Source organism: Fundulus heteroclitus, chromosome 7, assembly GCF_011125445.2.
Source record: "Fundulus heteroclitus isolate FHET01 chromosome 7, MU-UCD_Fhet_4.1, whole genome shotgun sequence".
NCBI classification, from domain to species: Eukaryota; Metazoa; Chordata; class Actinopteri; order Cyprinodontiformes; family Fundulidae; genus Fundulus; species Fundulus heteroclitus.
In genome coordinates this window covers 27,113,088-27,135,106 of record NC_046367.1, presented here as the reverse complement: position 1 = coordinate 27,135,106, position 22,019 = coordinate 27,113,088, and the positions used below count along the sequence as shown (strand labels likewise).

Below are 22,019 nucleotides of genomic sequence, written 5' to 3'. Positions count from 1 at the left end.
TCACATCTCTCAGTGCCTAAGCAGCAGACAGAGTTGCCTTTTAATGTCGGTGTGGCTCCTCCTCCTTCAGCAGTAATGTTTGTTCACCGGTCTATGTTCAGTCTCCATGGTAAAAACTGCTGGGCTTGCCAAGTAGGTGGTGGTAGTCTCCATCTCATTTCCGTGCGGTTTTAACTTGGATAAGCGCTACACCAGACGACGCCTGTCCTCTAAGAAAAATCCATATTGTTTTGTTTTTTTTTAGCTTCTTCTGTCCAGCCAGTATTACTTTTGATCAAGAAATTCAATTTACATGTAATTCCAAGTAGGTAACGATATTGAGGAGATCTTGTATCTCCTCAGTGTTTTTAAATTTAGACTCCCTGTGTCCAGAGTTAAATGGGAGATCCTCAAATCTGGATCGTAAGGCTTTTGGCTTGGACACACAAATCGGCCTGTGTTTGTCTTTCTTTCTGAGGCCAGTGGACCACATGTTACCTGTGGTCTGAAAATCAATTTCAAGACGTGAGGTGATTGCTCATCTGAAGTAGTAGTACCTACTTATGTACTACTACTAAGCATCATAGTAGGCCTTATGATGCTTTTTCCCTATTTTTGTTGATTGAATACAGCCTCTAGATGTCCTTTAAAAGCAATTCAAATGTTTATTTTGAAACAGTCTTTTAGTTAGCAATAGGTCTTTTTGTTTTTATTGCTTTTATAGGCTTAACGTTAGGTTAAACTCCATTCAAATAGCCAAATATATTATTTCCATTATTATTATTATCAATGGATGTCCCTTGAATCAACCAATTATTTCATCCAAGTAGTGATATTGCAATGACTGTTGCGATTCACTGCAATATGCAACTCTTACTTACTTACTATTCACACCCCTTCAACATTTTTCACCTCCTGTCATCCAACAGCCATGAGCTTATTCACTGTGTTTTATTGGGCTTTTTTTGTGTGTGTGATTGAGCGTCATGAAGTTGTGGTGGAAGAAAAATGAAGAATATTAAACAAAAAGTTTTAAAACTGAAAAAAAGTTGGATTTAGATTGGTTCTAGATTACTCTGGTCCCCCTAAATAATTCCAGTGTAAAATCAAAAATCTGTCTGTGGAGCTCTCCTAATTTGTTAAATAGGGTCTCGCTATGAATAGCTTTTTTCGGTATAAATGCAGTTGTTCTGGTGAGCAAACAGCCTCATGAACAACAATGAACACAGGCAGACAAGTCAGGGAAAACGTCTGCTGACCTGTTTCTTCCTGCAAAGCCGCCTTTTGTGTCATTTATGGGGTCCAGCTGTCTTCGGGCCAGGGAACTGTCTTCCAATAATTGTTCTCCATTGTCTCCGCAGTGCATTAAGACTTACAAGTCTGATTGGCATGTCGTCAACTACAAGTACGAGGACTACTCGGGTGATTTTCGACAGCTTCCAAAGTAAGTGAGCAGTTTAAATGTTCAGCCCTGCAGTAAGTAAAGACAACTCTGTCCTGTGTTATGACATTGGTATGAGAGCGGAGTAATAACAGGTATTGTGTATAACACATAGATGCCAAAAGCTGTCAGCGATTTTTGTTTCCTGCAAAGGGCAAAATGTGTTGCGCCTTAATTACAAGGAAACACACGACACACGTATGTTTAATTTCCGTGCAAACAAGTACTTCCTTTTTATACGGAGCACGGCATCATTTTTATAATGCAGCCTTATGGAAACCACCCTCATTGTCAAGAGATTGTGTCATCAGCTGCAGTCTCTTCCCTGAAGAATATCTTTTTTTTTTACTGTTACCGTGTTAACTGACAATGTCCTACTCACTGCAACTATTGCCAAATGTTTTTGTTGCTTCCTTCAGTCTGGGGAAATTAAAACAATGCTGCACGACGCAGATCGCCTGTTAAAAAGTCTGGCACATTTTCAGTTAATGTGAGGCTTGCATTTGGCACTTTCTCATTTCCCAGTTTCCATGAACCGTTCCTGGAGTTTCCATTTACAACGTTTATTTCCCGACACTCTTGAGAAGAGTTTACCATATTAATATTTTTTTTTTTTTTCAAATAAGCTAAAGGCCTAGCCCTAATCCTAGTATAAAAAGTTTACAAAGTGAAAAGTGTAGCTTAACGGGTCACATTCAACTCAGATTTCACTTGTTTTTACAGCAAAGTGCCCCGGCCGGATAAACTGGCAGTTCATGTGTTTGAAGTGGATGAAGATGTTGATAAAGAGGAGGTGGGTTCACGCACTTCATTATATTGTACAACTTTTCCTTTTCAGTTTGCTTAGGTTTGTAGTCCTAGGCAGTGGCGTCCTCTGGCATGAAAAGTTATGTGGGGCACAAAAACTCAACACATTTAGCAGCAACTAATTTTTTGTGATGCATACAACCTGACTTTGATCATTTTTAAATTAAACAGATAAGTTAGCATAAACCAACACACTAGAAATGGCATTTTATAAAAGCTAAATGTAATTTATTTTTTATACACCAAATTACAAATAAAGGCTCACTCATATTGTTCATGTATTGAACAGAAAAGATTCAGTGAGCCAACAAGAACAACCACTGTCCGGCAGAACGTAAACATGTGCAATTCCCGTATTTTGATTGGACGATCCAAGCTTGGGGCCAGAGGATTTGTGCCTCATGGTTCATTATGTTCATTATGATTTCAGATGTTCATTATTTAAACAAATGTTGGTGGTCAACCCCAATATTAAGGCGCCTCAAGAGGATTTAGCCTACTGAGCTTGTCAGTTTTCTGGCAGGCTTAGATATATATATAGACACATATGTTTATAACAGAATTTTATTGGAAAGGGAATCAGTCAAATTTAAAGTGAAATAAAGCTTTTTCTTAAATGACAAACTTAATTCTCACACAATATGGGAAAGCAGGAGATGTCTCTCAATCCTGCTGGCTTCATATCTATTTTGCATAATCCATTTTAAAGTTCTGTGTATTTATTTTAAACAGTGGTCTATCACGCTTTTACTTTCACTAATATCCAATAACTGGCAAAGGTGCTTACATTATAGAGAGCTGTGGGTAAAAAGTCTGAAAAATATATGATACGCTGATTATGATTTGTTTCATATTTTTAGGTTTTCAGGCTTAAAAGATGATATTTGTTCTTTAAAACCCTCCTTCACTAAACCATGGTGACCATATGTAAAAGACACAAATGCATAAAACACAACTAGAATAAGCAAAATCTCATTTTGATACCAAATATCCCATTGAACTCATCCTGTAAAGACTACATTTCCCTAAAATATGGTTCTATTGCTGCTTCTGTTTTTAAGTAAAACACCATCTTTTGCCTCATAGCTCAACTTGACGGTCAAAGTTAAGTGTAATAACATTTTCCTTGCTGGTGCGCAGCGAGAATTCAGAGCTCCAACATTTGGCTCTCTTCATCCTCCGCTCTGTCATGTGTGACGGAGTGGGTGTGTGTTCCTGCAATGATTGAATAAGTATAATTGTTATCTTTGGAAGAGCTTGTATGAGTCGGCAACAAGGACGCTAATAAGTCATCTGACATACGGTCCGATTTCGCTAGAAGTGTTCAAAACAGCACAGATAACCCTAAACTGTTGTCGAAATATTGTTATCTTAAATACTACAAGGTCATACACTGCTTCGGGAGCTGTATTACAATGATCCCTGCTCAAAATGTCAAACTGCTCCTCCTATAAGCAACAATGTGGCAGTAAATGTAATTTTAATGCAATAGAAGTACATAAAGGGCTCATTTGGTTGAAATACAGTACACTATGGCTTTTCAATGCAAAGTGACTAAATAAACCTAAGAAAAACCTACTAGAAGAGTCAAACTTAATTTGTTAATCTATTTAATAATGATACACTTGTATTTCCCTGCTGTGAGATGATCAAGGATTGATTTTATTTATCTCCTCTATCCTAAATTGTATGTTGCATTAAAAGTAGAAAAAGTTCTCAAATGATTTTTACCGATCTCTCTTTTTGTTTCACATCACAATATCCCGGTGTTTTTAACGGGTGGAGTTTGTGTAGACTTTTTTTTTTTATCCACTGTATAATTATAGATTATTGTATACATCTGCAGGATTTGTCTTCCTTCTCTCTCCTGGGTCCTGGGTTCGACTTTTGGTCTTGACTGTCTTCTGTTTCTGACTTAGTGGTTTTAAAGGCTGTCACTTTCCGGCCTCTCTGGCCTGGACTTGTGAAGGTCTGTCTAGACACAGATGAGAATAAACGGGCTCTGAACCTCTCCAGCTGCTTTTCAACGCTCTTCAGTCCCCCCACACTGAAACCGTGAGAAGGCAGCCAGCGCTTTTAAAATCCCCTTTTGTTTTATTAGTTAGAGAAAAGAAGAATAACTGACTTTGGATCGGACTAAATGACATCTTGAAAGGTCATTTACTCCTTGCCTTGTGAGACACCGTTAGAAATGTGGTTCCTTACTGGAGCCCTTTTAAAGCAGGGAAGCTCTGATTGCAGATGAAGCAGGGCTGAAATAAGCCAGGACAGATCTTCTATCATTGCTCCCCTAATTAGTTTATTTTTGCAGACCGTGGAAGCGAAGCAGGTCACGGTATCTTTGTGTTCTGGTTCTAAGCGAAAGGCTGATTTCGTCCCTCGCCCGATAGGAGTGTGGTGTGAGATGACCGGCGTTTGTATGTCTTTTTCTCTGAAGATTGAGAAATTTATTTGGTTAAAAAGTCCGCGTTTGTTTTATGTCGTCGTGTCTGCTTGTTTGGACTGAGGCGGCTCTGCATAGCGCCGGGCTCTGTGTCTTCTCAAAGCACCAGGATGAAAGCCTTCGGACACGCCAGAACCTTGGCCCGGGTCACTAATTAGTGACATGACGTATTTATTGTGACGCATGAATGCAAAAAAAAAGTCCAAACGAAGTTCTCGAAGTCAAATCTTTCTTCGTTTTTTTTTTTTAATAAATGGATGTCTTTTGTAATTGTATTGCCATTTTAAGCTGCATTTCTGAACTTTTTTTTAACCTAAATGTCTTTCTCTTGTAGGACACGGCCTCCCTAGGATCCCAGAAAGGGGGTATTTCCAAACATGGCTGGCTGTATAAAGGGAACATGAACAGTGCCATCAGTGTGACCATGAGGGTGAGATAACGATAATCAACCCTTTCAAAATCAGCCTTTTTTTGGGCTCTTCAGAAACTTTATAGTGAGAGAAACTGTGTTGGCAAACACATATCCCCTATCCAGATGTGAGAACCTCACTGCGTTTTTTTTTATAAAACGAAAATCGGCCCTTAATCATGATGGAAAGATTTCTCTTTTTTTTTTGTTCCCGTTCATCGCTGTGATGATTTATTTTATCTAGTTTTATCCAGGGTTTATTTACTTAAGGGATGATGCCTGACAGCGGGTCTATTTTTAGGAATTAATGGATTAAGTGAATTGAAACTGGCAGCACAGTTGTTAGCTCTGTTGCCTTGGAGCAATAAGTTCTTGCATCTGAATCCTGGCCAGGGCCTTTCTGTGTGGAGTTTGCATGCTCCAACCCTGCGTGCAGCGTGCATTAGTATTCTCCAGATACTCTGCTTCCCTCCTGCTATCTAAAAGCATTCAGGTCAGGTGAATAAATTAAGGTTAGATTAGATGTGAGCGTGTGCATGTATGTTTGTCTCGTACAGTGCCTTGCGGATGTACTTATACTTATTGAACTTTTTCCGCATTTTGCCATATTGAAACCACAAATTTCAATGCGTTTTATTTTCAGTTTACACAATTTCATTTATGTGTGGGAGAAAGCTAACGCTATGCATCATCCTGAAAACAACGCCTCCACTGTGAAACATGGTGGTGGCGGCATCATGGTTTGGGGATGATTTTCTTCAGTAGGGACATTTAAGCTGGTCATTGATATTTGGAAAATGTACAAAGCCAAAGAATGGGTAATACTGGAGTAAAATACATTTCAAGCTGTGAAAGATTTGAGAGTGGAGTGGAGGTTACTCCTTTTTGTTAGGACAACAACCCTGAAATACAGCCAGACCTACAATGGGAAGGTTTAATTACCGCATACTCCATTTTGGGAGTCCCAGCTGAAGTCCACTCTTAAAACCCACCTTTGAATATGTTTCAAAACCTGAAAGCCGAAGTGCATAGACACTCAGTCTGACCGACTTTGGGCTATTTTGAAAAGAACTGGGAAAAGAAATTCAGTCTCTTGATGTAAGAAGCTGGACTCAGCAAACCTGAATAAAAATACACAAATGCAGTTTAAACCTCAGTACCCAATAGGTCAAATAAACCAACATTATTTTTCAAAGATTTTCACACGCAAATGAGTAGCAATGAGTACTGAATGAGCTACAGATTTAACTTTGAGATGCATTTTATGTGTATGAAATACTTAGCTAAAATCAGTCTTAAATGCTAATACATATCGTGATATGATAGAGTAGATGAAATCTTCCATCTTCAATCTTTTGTTCCAGTAATCGATGCTTCAATGTTGCTTCTTTCCGTCATTTCAGTCGTTCAAGAGGAGGTATTTCCACCTTGCCCAGCTCGGGGATGGCTCGTATAACTTAAACTTCTACAAGGATGAGAAGATCTCCAAGGAGCCCAAAGGAACCATTTTCCTGGATTCCTGCATGGGCGTGGTTCAGGTATGCTCTGAATTCTTTTTCGGTCATCTCTGGCGCAGACACCCTGATTGTTAAGTCCCGCTGAACCCGAATGACCGTTTGCATGTTTTGCCAAACAGGATATCCATGTTGGCGCCGTGTTTGCTAGTGACGTAGCCTGCTCCCTTATGGGGACTTAAAAGCCTTACAATACACGCAACTATTCTGGAAGTTTCCTCAATGCGACCCACAGCAGATCTATCGGTCGGCCGAAAAAGCATGAGCCGCAACAGACAAAACTGTCCAAAGGAGTTGTGGACAGCTGCTGAAGAGTATTCTCAGCATTTCCATGAAACATGAGCTCTGAAGTAGTTTTTTTTTTTTTTTTTTTTTTTTTTGCTGACGCTCAGCCAGTGAAGCAAGGTGAATGCTGAGGTCTCACTTCCGAGCACTTTCCTCTGACCTCCCAATCAATGCTGCGTGCTCCCATCTGATTGTTGGAAGAAAAACACTCCATGTGTGCACTATCGTATGTCTATCATCACTGCCGATGGAAAGAATCTGATTTTACCTGCCAGGAGGTCGGCTGGATGTTTGGGATACGGTCATATGGGGGGGGTTAAAACTTTTATCTCCGCGACTTATGAAAACTGTACTCTTCCTTAAGTCTTATGTCCACAAAATGTGATTTATTTCATTATTTGTCATTTTTAAATTATCAAACAATGTAGGTCTAAAAATTGGATAGAACTAATCAATAGAAAGAAATAAAAACCTAAAAAAATAACAAAGAGCTAACAGCTTTAAAACCCGTTTGACTCTTTTCTATTAAGGCCCCGTCCTCAATGCTCTAAGAAAAGACCATGACATAAAAGTCATCCAGAACGTGAATGATCTTTGGGGAGATCGTCCGGAGCGTACCAAGCACAGTATAACGTATTCCTCGTTACGTGTCGGCGAGTGTGAGAACTCCCGGTCCGTTCTGAGCACGCACAAAGCTGCAGCTGTGAATCATCTGCGTTCAATATTGTGTTGGCAGCATGTCTGAATCTTGGGTGTTGTGTGGTAGAGAGCTGCAGCAGCGGTGGCTCATGCGTGTGGGTCTGCACGGCATTGTCCTCAGATAATCTGAAGCCGTATCGATCATGATTACCTTATGTCAAGAATATAATGTAATCACCCCCACGCTGGGCTGTTGATGCTCTAATTAGCCTAATTTATCATAAGCTTCAGTAGGGTGCTGCCTTTGGGGCATGGTGTCCTGACAAGCCTCGGGCAGCAGGACAAAGGATCTCACCAAGCAGCTGATATGACCCCTTGCACATGGGGATCGGTATGCACTGTGTTCAGTGTGAATAAGTCTGCATACCTCCAAATTATGCGTAGTGGAAAGTTCCTGGTAGAGCAAAGGAAGTTTAAATAACCTGGGCTGCAGTTTCAGAGCAAATTCTACTTGCATCACATTTATATGTGAAGATGGAGGGGTAGCAGGAGAAAAAAGCACAAGCAGCAAATCATTGAATACTTTTTAAATAGGTGCAATGCAGTTCATTTAAAGCAACTGAGCCTCAGTTTGATCCTTTTCGGAGTGATCACAACAAATAACACAGGTCCTTCCGACTTAATTTGGCAAGACGGGGTGTTGCAGCAGGGTTAAGCTTTTGTCCGGGATGGCATGCTTGGCATTCTGTAGAAAAAAAAAACCTTCATTTACCCAAGCGGAGGGAAATACAAGTGGTGCAGAAACTTCCCACATTTATAAAGAAATGATGCACATATATGAGGAAACATGGTAGCCTATGTGTGATAATACCCATAGAGGTATCATCAGGATAGGATCGCTAAGAACTAAACAGGGACAAACCCAGCTGCTCAGTACTAATTAGAGTCTTGTTTACCTTCTTATTGATACTGAGTTTTCAAAACCTCCTGCTATTCAGTGAGGTTGGAATGGTCTTGCTTTGAAGACCAAAGGGCGGTCTTTATCCACTGTGGAGGGTGTCTTAAAGAGGCACCTTCTATAATATCAGTGGGGCTTTCTGTTGAATTTTTTTCATCAGGTCATATCATATTTGACAGCTTGCTGATCATCTGTCGTACATAAAAGTGTAAAACACTAAACATTTCCTTGATTCCACCCAATTCTGTTTTTATTTAACAATGTTTCTTGGAGGGATAGCTAGAGCTTCTAACATCCATCTGATTCATGTAGGGCTGTTTTTAATTCTGCCTGTATGAGTCATATTTTCTTCTTATTTTTACCATCTTTATTAGTTTTCTCTTTTACTATGATCATATGTGACTATCTCTCCACCATGAAGATTTTTATTCTTGGACTAGGGTTTCTTTGACGACGACTCATCCTGCCCGTATTTCCCTGTAACAGCACTGTTTGCGTATAAACACACTTTATATAAGTTACTACCGGTCCCATATTTTTAATCAGGGAAATTGAAAGAAAGAGGTGCCTCACACCTTTAGTATTTGCTCTTGCATCACACTTTTCAATTCCTGAGTGGCGGTTATTTTCTCCCTTGTCAGAAATCAGTCAAAAAAAATGATGACCAGCTCCATCTATCCACTGTTCATGCAGGGTCACAGGTCATAGGAGGGGCGGGGGGTACTGATGACCAACTCTTTCAAAGATTCAGTTTTAAGCTCATTCTTATATTTTTGACGTTTATTGACTCAGTTAGTTTCAACCCTGCTAATTAAGATTATTTTAGTCCTCACAATATCACATAATCACACAATAGCATATTTACACTAGCATATATACATGGTGAGTGATGATATGCGGCTTTAATTGGGTATGATTCCAGCATTGCTTTTCTACGTATATAAATATTAGCATGTAATTTAATCTCCAGCTAAGTGACAGTGCCACAGATTTTTGTGGCATGTTAAATAAATTGGTTGATCGAGCATTACAACTCAGAGACATTACACATTTTACAAACTACTGAACTTTCAGCCCAAGACGGTCAAGTGAAAAAAAAAGACAAAATGGTGATATTACATGACAACTAACTTACTCCATCCTGATGCAGTAGTTGACTATAAATGTTACACCGTTCATTTCTTCACATTTATACCGAGTGAAAAGATGTTTTAAGCAACATAAGTGATAAAAAAACATTGTAACAGCAACTTTAAAGTTGAGTTGTCGTCATTAGGATGTAATCCTTATCCCCTTTAATAATTTTTTTTATAAACTCTGGACCTTAGACATTTTATTAAGCCTTCTAGAGGTTAGTTCTGACTTCCCCTGTCACAGCTCAGAGCTGCGAAGGAAGTTATAGAGGAAACGGTAGAAAGTTTAAGCTGAATGTGTGGTATGACGCTGGGACGACAGAGATGTGACCACGCATGATTTAAAAGCATACACAATAAAATACAGGACCATGTTAGCATAATGGAATTGTTTGGTGTGTTACTGGAGCCCTTTGACTGAACTATTTGGTGAAAATGGCTCCTGATACGCAAGAGTGCCAGGGTGTTGGAGTTTGACCTTTTTGATTTTGAATCATCTCCAGTCATCTATCACTTATTTTTACACTATAACCTGATATAAGTTTATTTGAAATAAATAAACTTTTGAAATAAAAATAAATTTTTTTTTATTGAAAATTAAGCATTTTAAAAATGTTAACATATTATTGAATTGTTTTAATAAAACCAAAAAATTTTTTAATCTCTCAATTTGATTCATTGGGCTTTTCCAGACATGTGCCTATCATTAAAGTGTTTCATGTATGCGTTAAAAAAAACACATAGCACATCGTATGATATTTAAAGCATATTCAGCAACATGCTTACTTGATGAGGCACATTTAAAAAAAAAAAAAAAAAAAACATCAAAGATCTCATATCGAAAACCATACGTTTACCATTATATTGTTCATTTTGTCATCCATTTCCCTATTCCAACAAATCCGCCATCCTAACTCTCAGTAATTAACAAAACTGAGTCTGTTGGACTCAGTTCACACTTTCTTATGTTTTTTTTCCAAGTAAACTATGAAATCATACGTCATTAAGCAGCGGCCCACAGCCATTTCCCAATAACTTGCTCCATGAGTAGACCTGCAGATGTTTATGTTGCAGCTGGAATGGCATGTGAGATGACTTCATGCTGAGGTTCGAGCAGCTTTTGGGGAGGGTGCAAGCATTTTGCACAAAAGCACATTGGATTTGTCCTAAGATGTGGTCGACGATCCCTGCAGACCAACTATGAGCTCAGGAATATAAATAGTTCCACAATGCAATCTGTCAGAGCATTTTATCTTCTCTTTTCTACTTTTTCTTTCTTTAATTAGGGAAACTGACTGAATGATTTATGTGGCTGTGTTGTCTAAGGAAGTGAGATGAGTCTTTTAACCTATTGGTGGTGGGGGGGGGGGGGGGTATGATTAGGTCTATTATTATCCTATTTATGTCCAATACACCCCCTCATTATGTACTTAACCTACTATTGACTGCTCCTCCCAATCACTCCCACTCTGTTGTTTTACTGTCCAGGCAAGCAAAAAGAAACGCCACAGAATAACAAACAACAATCTGCTAACTCTATGCAGACAGCTTTCTCTAATACTTTAAATACTCCTATCTGGTTTATTTAAGTCCACAATAAACATCAGACCTCCGCAGAGCCGCCGTGTCGCAAACAAACTGCAGCTGCTTTGGCCCCGATCGGTTCTGAATGGGCTGACACCGAGAACCGTGAAAGCCCAAAATGAGGCGGTGACATCACTCTTCCTTGCTGATTGAGGTCACATTTTGGCTGCAGGTACACAGTTTTGTTTTTTTTTTTTGTTTTTTCTGCAGCCATAGAAGGTCTCTGTTGTTCAGCCTGAGTTTGTTTCATTTGCAGGGACATACTTCTTTTATGTAGACAAACTGTTGGTCCAGTAACCTGTGTGAACAGTAGATTTATGGATCTGTGAGCCTAAACGGCAACGAGAAAGCAGCGAGGATGAGGGAGGTATTGAAATGAAGCAACCCGCAGTTTAAATAATAAAATTAAACATCTTCTGACATTTGCTGACTGGGTTATGGTTTAATGTTTGGATTGGAGCTTGTGATAAAACACTCCAGCTACCCTGCGATTTTACATCTGTTATCTGTGCGGAATAATATCACGCGGGAGAACCCTTTTTCATGTTTTCATTTGGCTATCTTTGCAGAACAACAAAGTTCGGAGGTTTGCTTTCGAGCTGAAGATGCAGGATAAGAGCACTTACTTGCTGGCTGCGGAAAGCGAAGCGGAGATGGAGGACTGGATCAACATGCTCAACAAGATCCTGCACAGCAGCTTCGAGATTGCCATGCAGGAGAAGAGGAATGGAGACATTCACGATGGTGTGTGTGTGTGCTTTTGATAGAACAAGGGGTCTTATTTTGTGTCCGAATTCTTGACGAGAGCAAATATTTAATATGAAAACATGAATTGTTTAAAGAATGGAAACTGGTCTTTTTAACACAGTGGTCATGAGTGTGTGAATAATATCATCGTTTTACTTTTTACAGCTATTTCAATAGGTGGGTGACACTTTGTGAGTAATCCTAAGTCAGTCAGTTGATATAATATAAATAAAAATAAATTAACATCTTGTTTTTTAAGTTTATGCCGTCACAAATGTAAGATGAAGAAATTTTAAGCCGTCCATTGTTAGTAAGCAGGTAAAAAATGTTCACCTCGACAAGTGGCATCAGTCTTTTAAAGGGGACATATGAGCCTTTTCAGTTCTTCCTTTTTAAGATTTAAATCATACAGCTGTAGTCTATAAAAAGTGGAACTGCAATGCTTTGGTCTGAATTCCTCGTTACTTTAGCCCCTCAAGCTCCTCTTTATCCCAGTTCTGAGGTTAGTCCCTCATGTTCCACTCCACCCTATGTGTCCATTTTTGTAGTTTGCTGGGGGACGGTGTAATTAATTGTTTCACTTAACTATTAGTAGCGTTGAGCTTGGTCTACAAAATACTCTAATGGTGGATTCCCGAAATTGGTTAGCCGCAAGTCCATGACTTTGTTTAGCAACTCCGCTGCGAATACTGTGGTGTAATTGTTCAAAGACATAGTAGATAATAGAGAAAACTGAAGGGCTTGAAATATACAGAATATAAAAATATCTACGCAGCACCTAAAGAGAACAAATAAAACTTTTCTGAACTCCTAGAGACTCCAAGTACACAACAAAATGTATTTGAGGACTACAAAAGTGGGTTTTACATGGAATGTCCCCTTTAAAGTCTACACCGAGCACTGTGCAGCTTGTACTGCTTCTTTCAGAGCAAAAATTATCTTCATAGTTCTAATTTTTTAAATATATATCCAAATCTCAAAGTAAATCCCTTGGTGGATGTTTGTCCCGGTTTGTATTTGTTCTCCTATGTGTTCTTAATTCTCTTAAACTGATGGATAAAGTGTTGCGTAACCAATCACAAGTCGTGGCTCTGAGTTCTTTAGGTAATTGTTGATCAACCTTTGTTTCCTGGTTTGTTACTCATTAATTTTATATAACAAAGCTAACAATGTTGGCCAACTGTTACCATTATTAGATTTCATTCAGGGATGCTGAACGATAATGATTTGTAATGAGGTAGCTTCCACAGGTCCTGGCACTGATCTTCTCCGTTTCCTGCTGGCATTTGTAATGTATAACGTTGTTGGAGATGTAATACCAGACCACCCACGCTTTTAATGCTCACCACCTGTCTCTTAGGAGGCTTAGCCTTGTAAGAGAGAGAAAGCAACTGTCTCCCTGTAAAATGCTCCACTAATCTTTTTTTAACTCTTCAGCTTTTATTAATTATCGTGTGCATCAGAGTCGGGGGAAGGGGGGGTTGAGGTTGAAAATATCTGGGAGCTTCTTGAAATATTCCTCTGAGACCTCTAGTGTCTCCCTTTTAATCCCAGCTGATGCCGATCACAGATGAATTACTGTTTACCAAACCTCACGTTGTCGGGAAACGATTAAAAGGGGATTTACTTTGCCATCTGAGTTTTCTTTTCTTTTTCTTTTGTTTTTACAACCTTTTGTGATTTGTATTTTCTTATAGATGATGATCTTGGAAAGTCAGACAGCTCCTCTGGCAGCCTGGATAGCTTTCAGGTAGGTCTTACTTGTGTATTCAGCGCAGCACTTCTGGTACATTTTAAAAAAGCAAAGAAGGACAAACTCTTTTCTTTTTTTTTCCTCAAAAATGTTTTCGATTTGGATTCAAGGATTAGATGTCTGATTTCTGATCTGATGTTAAAGTCAGACCTACAGCACCCTCCACATTTACTGGAACCCCTCTTGAAAATGTGAAATAATGGCTTAAAATAAATTTATATTTTACCTCAGTAGCCGGATCTTAATCTGAAAATTGTAGAAGAATGACATCTTTAATTTGAGTGGGGGAAAGGGTGCTCTGTTATAGCATTTTAAAGCAAACTGGTCGCTCAAACAGTGACATAAAATAAATGCTTTTTACATTTCTGTTTCACTTTTTAATGTTGATCAGCATTTCTATTAACATCTAATTTTTCATTTGTAGCTTACTGTTTCTCTGATGTAAAAATATTACATAAAATACATATGTTTATGTTGCCCCGACCCACAATAAGCAGGGTAGTGTAGAATAAGGTTGATGCTTAAAAGCCAACCAGTTGCAAGCCTTTTTGTGTCCTACCATCACAAATTTCAAACTGACTAAAGGTCAATAAATATTCAGCAAGAAGAGTGAAATTTGCTCTTTAACTTGAGGTGGTAAGAACCAGAACAGAGTTCATAAGGATATTTCACACTTCACCAGAGTTTAAGTGCCGAGCTATAAGGAAGTCGTCCATAGGTTCCTCCCACTGCAGCGTTTGCCTCGTTATGATGCACATCGCAAGAGCAAAGTTCTGCTCAGATTGTTTGTCAAGAACAAGCAGACAACAAGTTATAATGAAGGCCAAATTATGTCCAGAAGTTTTTTTTCCGGTTTGATGTCTGAGAAATGTAAAGGTGGTGTGCAGCAGTAGGAGGAACCTAAGAGGACTTCCTGGTTCTGCACTAAAGTTCTTGTAAATTCTGAAATGTTCTGGCCAGACGTAACTTTGTTCTGGTTGTTGCAGCCTTGGAAGAAAAAAAAACTAATTTCTCTGGTCTTGCGGAGTATGTATTGGCTTTTTAAGTTTGAGCATTTCTGCAACAAACATGCCAGATGGTTCTGGAATGAAGCAAGTAAGAAGATGCATCTAAAACACCCGATGCGCTCGGTATGGTTGAGGAGGTGTGATGCAACGGGTCTGTTTCCCCTCCATAGGTCCTGGAGACCTTGATATAGTGCATGAACTCTTTCAAACCACGGGATTTTCAAAACATATAGCCAAATTAGCACCAAAGGGGTTCACTAAACACTAGACAGATCCTCAAAAAGAGGAAGCTTGACCATATGATGAGTTTTGCGGCTCCTCTGGCATTGAAGCATCTGTGGTTATATAATGATTTACTGACCAAAGACATGCAGATTGAAAAGGATTTGAGATTTAGACCTTTAGAGGAAAATACATTCTGATGCTGTTATTGCACTAAGTTCTATATAATAGAAAAGGCAAATGCTTTTTAGAAATGGAAACTTCTGGGTGAAAGAGGCTGATTGGTGACACTTTGCTCCTGAAGTGGATGTTGGCATCGCCTCAGTCTCACCGCTGAGCCTCTTGTCATCTGTTAAATTTCAAGACTTACTTCCAGCTGGGTGCAAATGTGAACCAAATGTTCTAAATATAAAACCAGCAGAGGTGGAAATTGTTCAGTTTTTCGCTTTTGTTTAGACAGTGTCTTATTCCCCTATAGAGCACCAGAGATATAGAGTCAAGAATGAGGAATGAGACCAGACTGAAGCTGTTCACATTGGACCCAGACACACAGGTAATCCAGCATGACCCCAAAATGAAGTTGACACATGACGAATTACAATTTCAAGATAAAGGATCAAACCTTCCCGTGTGCCGTCTGCAGAAACTGGACTTCTCAGGGATAGAGCCAGATGTTAAACAGTTTGAGGAGAAGTTTGTCAAGCGCGTTCTGGTGAACTGCAACGACCTGTCGTTTAACCTGCAAAGCTGCGTAGCGGAGAACGAGGAGGGCCCAACGACAAATGTAAGTCTTCATTTTTACCTACAAAACTGTCTCAAAGTTACAAACCTATCACTAGCTGACCAAACCGGATAAGATGGTTTGTCAGAGCAGCCAGACGGGCTCTCGGTACTAAAACTCATGAAGGACTGCTGTTGATATAGCAACCAGGCTGTCGGCTCAGGAATGGTGAGCAATCTTTAAAATGAAGTCTGATGTGCTGCTGTCCATCCTGGGACAAACCATCCATTAAACCTCTGACATCTTCTCCCTCCACATGTATGTGTGTGTGTATATATATATATATATTCCTTTCCTTGGTGTATTGCTTGGTGTATGTATTGCGCAGTCTCTTGCCACCAGGGCAGGAGACTGAGCAATACTGGAAAGGTATATGGGAGAAAGATCCATCACATAACAATGATGCACAGTGGTTAGCAGATCTAAGAGCAGCCCACAATAATCTCCCTGAACAAGTGAACATCACAATGGCAGACATCCATCAAAAACTCTCAGGTATGAAGAACTGGACAACACCAGGCCCGGATATGATGCATGCCTACTGGCTGAAGAAGCTGACTTCTCTCAATGAACGCATAGCAGCACAAATGAGCCAACTGCTGACGAATGGGACCCACCCTGAATGGCTGACAGAGGGCAGAACAGTCCTGATAATGAAAGACCCCCAGAAGGAGGCAGCCCCAACCAACTATCAACCAAAAACCTGTCTCTCCACAACATGGAAGCTCCTGTCAGGCATCATAGTGGCTAAGACAAGTGGGCACATGGATAAACACATGACAGAGGCCCAGGAAGGCATAGGTAAAAACACCAGAGGAGCCAAACACCAGCTGCTGGTTGGCAGAAGAGTAGCCCTAGACTGCAAAAGCAGACAAACAAACCTGTGCACTGCATAGATTGATTACAAGAAAGTCTATGATTCAACACCACACATGGATCCTGGAATGCCTGAACCTGTACAAGGTCAACAGCACTCTGAGAGCCTTCATTGCCAACTCCAGGAAGTTGTGGAAAACCACCTTTGAGGCTTCCAGCCAAATGCTCAAATCTCCGTCAAATGTGGAATATCCCAAGGAGATGCACTGTCCCTCTGCTGAACCCCCTCAACCAAATAATCAAGAAGGGAGAATAGCAGATGTGGAAGAGAGCTATAAGTACCTTGAAATACCACAAGCAAATGCCAACCATGAAGAGGCCACAAGGAAGGCAGCAACAACCAAATACATGCAACGACTAAGGCAAGTTCTGAGAAGTCAGCTCAAGAACGAGGTCCGGGCAATCAACAGCTATGCCTTGTCAGTAATCAGATTCCCTGCTGGGATAATAAGTTGGCCAAAGAAGTAAATCCAGACCACTGATGTTAACATACGGCAGCTACTCACCATGCATGGTGGATTCCACCCCAAATCCAGTATCCACAGGATATACACTAAGCGCAAAGAAGGAGGCAGAGGCCTAGTGTGCATCAGAACCACTATTGAAGATGAAACATCCAAGCTCCAAGAATATATCAGGAAGACGTGTTAAGTGAATGTCTCAGACAAAGGAAGCTTGAAGAGAAGGAACTAAAGGAACCATCGTGGGAGGAAAACCCCATGCATGGGATGTACCACCAACAGATAGCTGAAGTGACTGATATGACCAGATCCTACCAATGGCTAGAGAGGGCTGGACTGACGGACAGCACTGAAACACTGATCATGGCAGTACAGGAGCAGGCCTTGACCACCAGAGCAATAGAGGCCCAGATCTACCGTACCAGGAGAGACTCCAGGTGCGAGCTATGCAAAGAGGCCCCAGAAACCATCCAGCATCTCACAGCAGGGTGTAAGATACTAGTTGGGGAAGGAATGCATGGAACGCCATAACCAAGTGCCTGATATAGTGTAGAGAAACATCTGTTCTGAATACCAACTGGAGACCCCCACGTCAAAATGGGAGTCACCTCCCAAGGTGGTGCAGAATGACACCAAGAAATATGGTAGTAGCCGCATCATGCTGCGGGCATCCTTCTGCGATGCTCTTTTGTGTTCGTCTGTCACATGAAACTGCCGACAGGGTGCGGTAGCTTTGTACAACTAACCTGAGCGTTCCACTCGTACATGTATGCCACCTGTAACAACAGTGAGATCTCAGGAAACATCATCACCACCTCAGGCTGTTTCTGTTTGCAGGTGGAGCCCTTCTATATCACCCTGTCGCTGTTTGACATCCAGAAAAGCAGAAAGATCTCCTCTGACTTCCAAGTTGATTTGAACCACCAGTCCGTCCGGGGCATGGTTCCTGGTAACGCCAGTCAGCATGTGAACGGAGGCAGTGACGTCCGATCTGAGGGGCAGCGGTTTATCCACGGGTTGCCAGAAGCCGCTTTGCTGTATCCCAAACAGGTAGAGAGGAAGTTAAAGCACACCTGCTGAAGCTGGCATGTCCTATTTATAGCTGACTTTTCAGATTGTGCCTACAGGGGGTGTTTTCAGTGACATGCCCCCATCCGGATATCTTCCTGGTGGCTCGCATCGAAAAGGTGCTTCAGGGGGGGATCAACCACTGTGCCGAGCCATACATGAAGAGTTCAGACTCCACCAAGGTAACGTTTCATCCCTTTGTCTCCCCACGAGGCTTCTTCTAATTCAGCAGATACATCTTTCTACATCCACGTTGTTCACTTTTGAATCTGCAAGGAAGCACTAACAACTCGTTATTCGGGGGTTGTTTTCATTTTCACTTTGTTTTAGACCGGCAGCACTCCAAGTACTTGTTTTGGCACTTTCCGTACGACAGTGTCCAGCCCGCATGTGTTTAACATCTTAGTCAAGTTTTTTCTGTTTTCCACTAGATGGCACAGAAGGTCCTGAAAAATGCCAAGCTGGCGTGCAGTCGATTGGGTCAGTACAGGATGCCCTTTGCCTGGGCAGCAAGGTACTTTATTCCATCTAATAAATGTAATTCCTGCTTTTCTTATTCAATTCAATTCAATTCAATTTTATTTATATAGCGCCAATTCATGAAACATGTCATCTCGAGGCACTTTACAAAGTCAAATCAATCATATTATACAGATTGGTCAAAAATGTCCTATATAAGGAAACCAGTTGATTGCATCAAAGTCCCGACAAGCAGCATTCACTCCTGGCGAGGCGTAGAGCTACAGGGAGAGTCGTCATTGTCCATGGCTTTGCTGCAATCCCTCGTACTGAGCAAGCATGAAGCAACAGTGGAAAGAAAAACTCCCCATTAACGGGAAGGAAAACCTCCGGCAGAACCGGGCTCAGTATGAACGGTCATCTGCCTCGACCGACTGGGGTTACAGAAGACAGAACAGAGACACAACAAGAGAGACAAAAAAGCACAGAAGCACACATTGATCTAGTAATCTGTTCTACATTAGATGGTAGTAGCGGGTGAGCCGTCTTCTCTGGATGATGTCACAGTTAACACAGTTCTGCTTTTTAACAGATTAGTGAAATCTTTTAGAAAACTTACGTTTTTTTTATATATATATATATTTGGAGCCGTGTGATTTCTATAGTATTTTTTTTTTCTATAACATACAGTAGATCTTAAAAATATACACACACCAGTATAAAATGACCATAATAAAGCCTAATGGGGTAAATATCCTGCACAGATTCTACTGCAAAACCAACATCTGTTAGAGAGAAATAATCTGAAACTACAAAAGCCGCTAAAACCTGACCGTGTTGCTCACCTCTAAACTGATGTTTTGCTGAAGTGCCTCTTGGTTTGATTCGATCCCAACATTTAATCTTCTTGGTTATAAAAAAAGAAAATCTGATTAATATGAAATGATTAAAACAGATACAACAATAACATGGATTCTGGTCAGAAAGCTAGTTGCCAAGAAGACAACAGCAGCACTGAAAAAGCTGCTGGATTATAATTTTCTTTACATGTGTAAAATACCGCCACCGTTTTCCATTTTTCTGCACTCAGTAGTATGGTTGTAAAAGACAAACCTTCTCTTGTATTGCATCCATCCAGATCTAGATAAAATCTCCCTAGACTAAAAGTCTTGCTTATGGCAGGAATTAAACGGTGCATCACCAAAACAACACATATCCACGCAGCATCATGGTCAGGAATTACTTTTCTTCAGATGGATCTAATGTTTTTCAAATATTTATGAAGGTCAAACAGATTAGGTTTTTACTTTAATTATACAAAATAAATATCACATTTAATAAAGCAAAATAGTAAAATTAAAATCAGAATAAAAGACTCTTATTTTGGCAGTGGTACGTTGATCATACAGCAACCTTTATCACTGTTTATTAGTCTTTATTTCTACATCTGTAACCTAAAGCCCACCCCTAATAATACTGACTTTCGTCATTAGCCAAATGGTTCACACTAAATGCCATGTTAGTGTTCAGGGATTCTTTGCGTAAAATTTATTTCATAAATTTGAAAATGGATTGCTTTTCTAACCACGAGGAGAACTGATTTCTGGTGTTGTTGGTATTTTTTTTTGGACATCATAGCATGTCTAAAATCTCAAAGCATCAACCTATCATTAAAAAAAGTATGTTATTCAGCAGGTCTGTTTCCTGTCCATTGAAACATAATAATCTATCTAGATGTTCGGGAATGTGGAGTGCAGTCTGCAGCAGAACCCTTTTTTCCTGACTTTGTGTTGTTTGTTCGCTCTTTAGACCCTTGTTTAAAGATGCATCTGGGGCACTTGACAAAAGCGCCCGCTTCTCAGCTCTGTACAGACAGGACAGTAACAAGCTGTCCAATGAGGACATGCTCAAGCTGCTGGCAGATTTCAGAAAGTAAGTAAGGTTTCTCTGAGTGTGCTGTTATTAGAAGCTCTAAGTAATCTTGCAGATGTGCTGGATGGAAAAATGTCTGTGCTTTGAAAAATATTGCTCTGTCTTAGGAAAATCTCACCTCTGTTAACATACTCATACACCCTTTCTAGATGACCTGTCTGCTTTCTGCTTCATATTTAGTCTAACAAATCCCCAACTGCAGCTTATTTTCCTTTTCCCAGACCAGAGAAAATGGCCAAGCTGCCCGTAATCCTTGGAAACCTCGACGTTACCATCGACAGTGTTGCCCCCGACTTAACGAGTGAGCTGCTTCTCCTCAGAACTAAGCCGGGTCCCATTGTCAGCAGGCTATTTATCTGGTCTTCTCTCTCTCCTGCTTCTGAACCTAGACTGCGTTACCTCATCCTACATTCCTGTGAAGCAGTTTGACGTCAGCGAGAGGAGCGGCGTCTTTTTCGAAGTGGAGGAGTTTGTGCCGTGCATCGCCAAATGTTCTCAGCCTTTCACCATCTACAACAATCACCTCTACGTCTACCCGAAGCACTTGAAATATGACGGCCAGAAGTCATTTGCAAAGGTAGCACCATCTCACTGCCGCTTGGTGGGTTTCTTTACGTAGTTCCTGGGAAGCTGAGCTGAAGCGTAAAAGGTTATAGTTGGTATTCCTCAAAGTTTTTGTCAGTCAAATGTTTCCCTTTGGAATCAGAGTTGCAGTGCTTTTCTCTCTGTGATGCTAACTGGGTCAACTTTGCTCACTGTGCCTGTCCTCAGGCTAGAAACATAGCTGTCTGCATTGAGTTCAGGGACTCAGATGATGAAGAAGCTGTTTCACTTAAGGTAAATAAGCACTAGAGAGGTTGAGTGAATCTCCAGAGAACTGTTTTTGCAATTCAAAGACAACTAAAGCGCAGTTTTTTTCCCCCCTCTCAGTGCATCTACGGGCGACCTGGAGGATCCTTGTTTACCAAAAATGCCTTTACCTCAGTATTACATCACCAGCACAACCCTGAGTTCTACGATGAAGTAATAAAGCTCAAGAAAACACAATTCATCGTTGAACCCATTTAATTGTAAAATTTACAATTCTGCTTATGCTCTTATGCATTAGTTTAAGATCGAGTTGCCGACGCAGCTCCATGAGAAACATCACCTGCTGTTTACTTTCTACCACGTGAGCTGCGACAGCAACAGCAAGGCCAGCACCAAGAAGAAAGATGTGGTTGAAGCGCAAGGTAAAGCACAAATGTCGTTTGATAATGTTACGCCCTGTGCCAAAACCTTTAAAGCGCTTCTTCTTAAGGCCAATACTTATATCTTATATATACTTATATCTGTTGTTGCCATTTCCCTCTTTGAAATGACAGCATCATTATGCTCACATAGGCCATGAAAATTGTTTATCAAGCCTGCTGCAGATGTCGGGATACATTATTTTATGCTTGTTACGGAAGAATCCTAATTTTACAAAGCATGCTACAAAAACTTACGACAGTATGTTGTCTTGAGGTTTTCACTTTTTTT

The 22,019-nt window shown here is 40.4% G+C and overlaps 1 protein-coding gene across 25 annotated transcripts in view; it reads left to right on the top strand.

Moving 5' to 3' along the window:
- Nucleotides 1-22,019, top strand: part of zmp:0000001200 (dedicator of cytokinesis protein 9) — a 110,770-nt gene that overhangs the window by 52,579 nt on the left and 36,172 nt on the right. For all 25 annotated transcript variants that reach the window (XM_036139367.1, XM_036139369.1, XM_036139365.1 and 22 more), the window contains exons 4-20: nt 1,341-1,423; nt 2,144-2,213; nt 5,005-5,100; nt 6,483-6,617; nt 11,762-11,936; nt 13,637-13,689; nt 15,400-15,474; nt 15,565-15,705; nt 17,877-18,089; nt 18,167-18,289; nt 18,539-18,621; nt 20,376-20,498; nt 20,720-20,799; nt 20,888-21,075; nt 21,270-21,335; nt 21,429-21,521; nt 21,607-21,730. In XM_036139367.1, coding sequence (XP_035995260.1) covers nt 1,341-1,423; nt 2,144-2,213; nt 5,005-5,100; nt 6,483-6,617; nt 11,762-11,936; nt 13,637-13,689; nt 15,400-15,474; nt 15,565-15,705; nt 17,877-18,089; nt 18,167-18,289; nt 18,539-18,621; nt 20,376-20,498; nt 20,720-20,799; nt 20,888-21,075; nt 21,270-21,335; nt 21,429-21,521; nt 21,607-21,730 — 1,921 coding nt within the window. The remainder of the gene's footprint in view (nt 1-1,340; nt 1,424-2,143; nt 2,214-5,004; nt 5,101-6,482; nt 6,618-11,761; nt 11,937-13,636; nt 13,690-15,399; nt 15,475-15,564; nt 15,706-17,876; nt 18,090-18,166; nt 18,290-18,538; nt 18,622-20,375; nt 20,499-20,719; nt 20,800-20,887; nt 21,076-21,269; nt 21,336-21,428; nt 21,522-21,606; nt 21,731-22,019) is intronic.